This window comes from Ailuropoda melanoleuca, chromosome 13, assembly GCF_002007445.2.
Source record: "Ailuropoda melanoleuca isolate Jingjing chromosome 13, ASM200744v2, whole genome shotgun sequence".
Lineage (NCBI taxonomy): Eukaryota > Metazoa > Chordata > Mammalia > Carnivora > Ursidae > Ailuropoda > Ailuropoda melanoleuca.
In genome coordinates this window covers 11,502,273-11,509,660 of record NC_048230.1, presented here as the reverse complement: position 1 = coordinate 11,509,660, position 7,388 = coordinate 11,502,273, and the positions used below count along the sequence as shown (strand labels likewise).

At 36.8% G+C, this 7,388-nt stretch overlaps 1 protein-coding gene across 1 annotated transcript in view; it reads right to left on the bottom strand.

The window, feature by feature from the left end:
* Nucleotides 1-962: 962 nt before the first annotated feature.
* PPM1D (protein phosphatase, Mg2+/Mn2+ dependent 1D) overlaps nucleotides 963-7,388 on the bottom strand; it is a 45,116-nt gene continuing 38,690 nt past the window's right edge. The window contains exons 5-6 of the mRNA XM_034640130.1: nucleotides 6,641-6,883; nucleotides 963-2,446 (exon numbers count right to left, since the gene is read on the bottom strand). Coding sequence (XP_034496021.1) covers nucleotides 1,889-2,446; nucleotides 6,641-6,883 — 801 coding nt within the window. The 3' untranslated portion in view covers nucleotides 963-1,888. The remainder of the gene's footprint in view (nucleotides 2,447-6,640; nucleotides 6,884-7,388) is intronic.

The following is a 7,388-nucleotide window of genomic DNA, read 5'->3' as shown; positions in this document are numbered from 1 at the left end:
GTGTCTGCCTTCGGCTCAGGGCATGATCCCAGCGTTATGGGATCGAGCCCCACATCAGGCTCCTCTGCTATGAGCCTGCTTCTTCCTTTCCCACTCCCCCTGCTTGTGTTCCCTCTCTCACTGGCTGTCTCTATCTCTGTTGAATAAATAAATAAAATCTTTAAAAAAAAAAAAAAACCCTTCACAATAAATTGACTTCAAAAGTGTCTACTAGTTGCTATGTCTCTGTCTTGTAAAGATCTGAAAAACAAACTCTTCAGGGCGCCTGGGTGGCTCAGTTCCTTAAGCATCTGCCTTTGGCTCAGGTCATGATCTCGGGGTCCTAGGATTGAGACCGACTTCAGGCTCCCTGCTCAGTGGGGAGTCTGCTTCTCCCTCTCCCTGTCCCACCATTCGTATGCTTGCTCTCACTCTCAAATAAATAGAATCCTAAAAACAAACAAACAAAAACCAAACTCTTCGGTAATTAAAAATTCTTCTTAAGAGCTAGCCACAATTAATGTTTTACCTGGACCCCTGGTTCTCAATCTCGTTACTGAAAACTGGTATGCTTCCAATTGTGCAGTTCCTAGCATATTGTAGATATTGAACGCACAAATTAACTCTTCAATCTCTTAAGATGTCTTGTTTTAAATTATTTTCTTATTGTATAACAATTCATCACACCAAATGACATACTCCTTAGTGTCTTAGTTTTTTCCTATATTACCAAAGTATAGTTTTATTCATTTTTAAGTGCAACATAATATTTCATCAAATGTTTATAAGCCATAACTGACTTCACCATATTCTTAACCATATTCTATTGTTGGATATTTAGCCTGTATCAATGTATTCTAAATTAAAATTTAAAAGTGTGCAAAAATAAACATTACATGTGTTTTTAAGTTGTTAAAGCATGCTCAAGGCAACATAGAAAGTTTGTATCATTAAAACAAACCAATGACAAAAATCCAGCAACATCAGGAACAGTTCACTGATTTATTAGATGAACAAACATATATCCATATAATCAATGAAAACTGTACGATATATAAAATAATTTAAGAAATGTCGGGAATTAGCAGCACCATCCGTTATTGAAATAGCAAGAAAAACTTCACATATTTTATGCAAACACGAGAAGAAACTACTTTAAGACCTAGTAATGCCACTGAGTGTCTGGGATGATTGAGAAGGGCACCTTTTTAGGCAAACACACCTCCTTCTACTCCAAAGATTTGGCAAGTATATCTGATGATTAATGTTTCAGAAAAATGCTACTGAATTAAGAGATACTGCATAGTATTTAAATTAGAATAGGGAGACTAACACCAAGCTACTTTCAGCATGGCTCAACACTTCTGCTATGAAAAATTTAGTCCTGAATTATGAAATTAGAAATAAAAAATAATTTTTAAAAGACACCAGCTGTCTCTAAGAAACATTAAGTGGAACACAGGTCACTATGAAAATACATCACTTTTCCAGTTTGCTTAATAATTTACTTTAAAAAGTTGTGTAGTTTTCATCACAAGTGACTTATACAAATTTCTTAATAAGCATTTTTAAAAGTTTAAATGTATTTCTAAAATCTAATAGATTCTTTTAATTTTTTTTTAACCTTTAGCCCTGTTGTTACATTTACTGTGTATCAGAGTAAGAGACTGAGTTTGTGTGAAGTATACAAATTTACACACATTTTACAGCAACTTATATCCTACCATCTACAAAATTCACATTTATAATACAAGCGAGTACAAGGCCAGGATAAAACTGTTGAATTCCAGAAAGTCAAACTGTATACTATTTTTATTTTGTCCCCTTAAAAAAAGTTCAAGTTCGGCACCAACTTCAAAAAGCCCTCTTAAATCCTAAGTTTGGATAAAAACCACTTTTCAGATACATTTCAGCAGACACAAACAGTTTTTCTGTGCTGATGAAGTAAAGGATTTCCAATTTTCTTCTGGCCCCGAAGTCTGCGCCGCATGGTAAGTTTAACAGAGTTCTTTCGCTGGGAGCTCGTGGGGAGGCTTGCAGGCTGAGCACCACTACTTCGACTTAACCCATTTCGTCTATGCTTCTTCATAAGAGGGCCAGAGTTGGACTCTTCTAATGTCCTTTTAAAATTTGCTGGAGGGGTTCTTTCAACTTCTTGGGCTTTCATTTGACCTGGAGTTGACATCTTTACATTTTTTTGGTCCATGATGGTATTTGTTGAATTGGTAGGCATAAGGCCAACTGATAGGCTATTATTCAAAGAATCATGTATCCTTAAAGTCAGGGCTTTAGTGCAATTTTCTTCAAGTGGCTCTGGATCTTTTGAGGGTATGACTGCTGCCTGGACATTTCCTCGAGCTACCTCAGCTGGGACTTCTAAATAATTCTCTGAGAAGGCATTACTACGAACAAGGGCAGGTACATGGTCCTTAGAGTTCAGCCGTGGCCACGGGTCCTCCTCCAGTGACTGAAAAACAAGAAAGTAAGCCAAATAAATAATCTATCCTAGAATTCAGCTTAACCATTAGGGAGATGAAGAAATTCCATTAGAATAAGTGACAAATCTGTTTGTTTGGTTGGTTGATTTCCGACTTTCCTATTTTTTTTTCTATATTCTCATCTCCAAATATTCAGTAGTACAGAAAATGTAAAGTGCAACATTAAAGCAATAATGTCATACTGCAAACTCATATTGTTGCTTTGTACCTATCTCCCAAATGCTAGAGGCTATTCTAGGACTTGAGAAAAGCAGGATGTCTGGGAACCCAGAAAGCAGGGCTGCGGAAGTCTCAAAGAAATAAATGAAAATCATATGGAAACTTTCAGGTATTGGGTTTTTTTTAAATATTTCATTTTATTTATTTGACAGAGAGAGAGAGAACAAGCAGGGGGAACAGCAGAGGGAGAGGGAGAAGTAGGCTCTCTGCTGTGCAGGGAGCCCCATGTGGGGCTTGATCCCAGGACCCTGGGATCATGACCTGAGCCAAAGGCAGACACCTAACCAACTGAGCCACCCAGGTGCCCTTCAGGTATTGTTTTTTAAAAGCTTGACAAGTCATTCACATGTGCACTACCCCTTTAGATACAGTACTCTAGATCTACATATACTCAGAATATTTTTCCCATTGCCAGACATTTTTCCTATAAAACCCAAATCTCCCATAGTACTAATATATAAAATCATTGTCTTAATAGTTTCTCAAGAACAGACTTTATGCATAAATACTATGTCTCTCAAGTATATAACATTTCCCTCAAATCTTCTTCTCTTTTAATCAAGTAATTTATTAAAATATTAGTATATTCTGAAATAAACCCTTTTGTGGAAGGGTAAATGAAAACATATTATCTGGTCTTCCTCTGATATAAAAATCCCTTAGAAAGAAATGCCTTTCAAAAAAGTGCTACATAAAAGTATACTTGCATTTCAATCTTACCATAAACATGAACATGCATTAATGGAAAAAAATATATTGACTTTAGGTCAAATGGAAACTGGAGATGAGAAACCCTAGTTTCTAATTTGGTAAGGCCTCAAATAGACTGTTGTTCCTGCTGCTGTTTTTTTGTGGGGTCTTTTGGTTTTTTTTTTTTTTTTTTTTTTTTTAAAATAAGAAAATACTCCTTTCTGCAGTCATTGATTCATTTATCTTACATTGCATAGTTTATTGAAAGCACAATTCTTTTTATCTGTTTTATTTTATTGTTTAAATATTTTATTTATTTGACAGAGAGCCAGAGAGCACAAGCGGGGGGAATGGCAGAGGGAGGAGAAGCAGGCTCCCTGATGAGCAGGGAGCCCAACACAGAACTCGATCTCAGGACCCTGGGATCACGACCTGAGCCGAAGGCAGACACTTAACCCAACTGAGCCACCCAGGCACCCCTCTTCTTATCTGTTTTAACACTGAATAGATGTTGGGTAGCAACCTTATTTCAAAGTACCAGTGTTGAGAAAGGATAACAAGATAGTCTTCATTCCAGGACATTTACACATGGCTTTCAATAATATCAGCAAGAAATGTATGTGAATTTATCCTTCTGCATTAGGTTGGTTCCAGTGCCTACCCTGGTCACAAGCACGCTCTGGATAATCACAGAAAACTGTATCTACTCATAAGAAATTGTTGAGCTGCAGTCTGTCCTGCTTTAATACAGAAAACGGACTTACAGCAAGACGAGGCAGACAGAGAAGGCTTCCTACTACCAATCACCTCACTAATTTAGGCATAAGAAAGAAAGTAATAACCAAGCCATTGATAGGAATAGAACATAACAGCTCTAGTTTGTAAAACAAGGTTAGACATTAGATGGAATTCCTTTATAACCGAAAACCAATGGAACAATTTCAGAGTTAACACAATTTATTATAATTTCTGTTGTATTGTGTCTTTTTAAATTCACAAGATTATTGGGGCGCCTGGGTGGTGCAGTCGTTAAGCGTCTGCCTTCGGCTCAGGGCGTGATCCCAGCGTTCTGGGATCGAGCCCCACGTCAGGCTCCTCCGCTGGGAGCCTGCTTCTTCCTCTCCCACTCCCCCTGCTTGTGTTCCCTCTCTCCCTGGCTGTCTCTCTCTCGGTCAAATAAATAAATAAATTAATTAATTAATTCACAAGATTATTATTCTGACACTACATGTGTGCTGGCTTTTCTTCCCCCCACTTTCTCCTTGAACTTTTCCTTTTCCTTCTCTTTTTATTGGCATTCTGTGGGAATACATTGCATCTGTTAGCACAGGCAACTGCTTAGACTTCTCAGACTCATCCCAGTTTAATTACTTGAATTGCTAGATCTTCTTACATGTTCATAAAACATGTGATACTGAGAGATTACCTCCTAAAAACAAAAACTTGAAAAGTTTCACTACTTCAGAGATCAACTTCCTTGCTCCACCAATCTTACAATCCAACATTAAACAACTAATTGAAAATTGTGCCTAGAACACAATTGAAACTAAACGTTTATTTTCTGAAAGAACCCCCTTCCTCATTCCTCCTTCCAATAGCTTTTGGCTTATTACAAAACAGCTAAATTGGGGCGTCTGGGTGTCTCATTTGGTTAAACATCTACCTTTGGCTCAGATCATGATCCCTGGACCCAGCCTCTCATTGGGGTCCCTGCTCAGCAGGGAAACTGCTTCTCCCTCTCCCCCTGCCTGCTGCTCCCTCTGCTTGTGCTCTCTCTCTTGCTGTCACATAAATAAATAAAATCTTTAAAAACAACCAAACCAAAAAAACAGCTAAATTTAGTTTTGCCCTAAAGAAAGGACAGAGGAAAATGTGTGCCAGAGTAATATATCACTTAAACAGAGGTATTTCTACCACATCCATCCCAAAACAAGGATCTGAATACTGGTATATCTTAGGATCCATACAGAAGCTGACATGTCTATAAATAGATAAACCTGGTTTCAAATGCCTACTCTAAATGTGGGAAAGTCTTAAAAACCAAACTGACCAAAATGTCATTCTATTTATCTAGATGTTACTAAATACGGGATTATTTTAACAAGAAAATAAATCAGATTATGGTTGTCAATTAAGATAAAACACAATTTCTTAGGCAGAGATTTGTCTTTATTTACTTGTTAGGTCAGAGCTAACAACACTAATTATTCTGAATGGTTCCAAATATTTTCCTATATTTTGGTGGGGCCAACTGATTAACAACCAACCAATGCCTACATATAAGTTAGTGCATACATAAATCTCCTTATCTTTATTATTATTAGATCATTATGTTTCCAGATTTTTAGAGATAATTTTTTAAAAACATTTTATGTGGAGCGCCTGGGTGGCTCAGTCGGATGGGCAATTAACTCTTGGTTTCAGCTCAGGTCATGATCTCAGGGTCATGAGATGGAGCCTGGTGTTGGGCTCTGCGCTGGGTGTGGAGCCTGCTTAAGAGTCTCTCACTCCATCTCCCCCTTTGCCCCTCAATCCCATGCATGCCCTTGCTCTCTCAAAAATTAAATAAATACATACATACATACATAAATAAATAAATAAAAGGAAGTCCTCAGAAGTCCCAAGTATAACAAAGCAGTTATCGATACTACTAATTTTAAGTAGAAAATACTGGGATGAAATCAGAAGAAGGGAAATATAGTACTATTTAAATTTGTTTATTTCATAGCATATCTTAAACTCATTCAAACTAATGAGTAAGAAAGGAATAATGTTTCTTGTCCATGTTATTCGACAACCAGTTCTAAGATCTGATATCCCAGCTCCACTTCAATCTTGAGTCTATATGATCTTATCCAAATTGCTTAATTTCTCAGTCTTATTACCTGTAAGACAGAATAACATCTGTACTAGTTACCTATTCCGTTTATGAGGTTCAAACGAAATATATATGAAAGTACTTCACAAACTTAAATGTTTACAAATGCTCATAGTATTAGAAGGGGATCATTAAAATATTGTTAATGTACATCTCCTTTCTATTAGGTGCTGTACACACACCTGGCATTCAGAACAGTACTGATGTGATGATGAATCAATGATAATAAGTTACATGACAAAGATCCATCACTTTCCTGAACCTAGTTCAAATCCAAAATCCTATGATATGAAGAATTTGAAAAACTTTACAGGCAACACTAACCAAAGAAATTCTGTCTATTAACAGAACTCAAATACTATAGAGAACTATATACCTTGACTGGTGGTGTAGAACATGGAGAAGGAGTCATCATGCAGGTTTCTTGACTATTATAGGAAGGACTATCAGTCAGGTTCAGATAGAGCTCATCTTCACTGGTGAAATTTCCCTGACTGTCCACTCCTGGAGAAATGCAGATCACTATAGCACTAGTATTATCTGCTCGAAGCATACGCTGCCTCCAGCGGCCTAGTGCTCGATTAACAAGCATTTTGGCACAAGATTGTCCATGCTCACCCTGTATTTTTATTAAAAGAACAAGGAGAAAGAAGGTTAACAACTCAGATTTAGTTCCCACTACATCTGTATCAAATTAAAAAAGAGGTATTCAATATGGCTTACATAAATTAAATTCCCAAAATTTCAAACATTATCCACAGTCCCCGTAACTATGTTAAAATAATACTGCTCTAATTAAAAAAAAAAAAAAAAAAAAAAAAAGGCAAGGCCTTAACCCGTGGTTAAATTTCACCTGTATTTTTATTTTTTTGGTAGCAAGAAACTCAGTCTTCACTGTAACCTTAATTAGGAAAAGTTATACAGAAGTTATCTAAAATGGGAAGTAAACATCAAGTTATTACAGATAAACAATTCACAAATGAGATAATCAGGCATGGCAAAACAAAAAACAAGAACCCTCACTGCATAGGGGAAGAAAGGGATAAAGAAAGGGGGGGTAATCAGAAGGGGGAATGAAACATGAGAGACTATGGACCATGAGAAACAAACTGAAGACTTCAGAG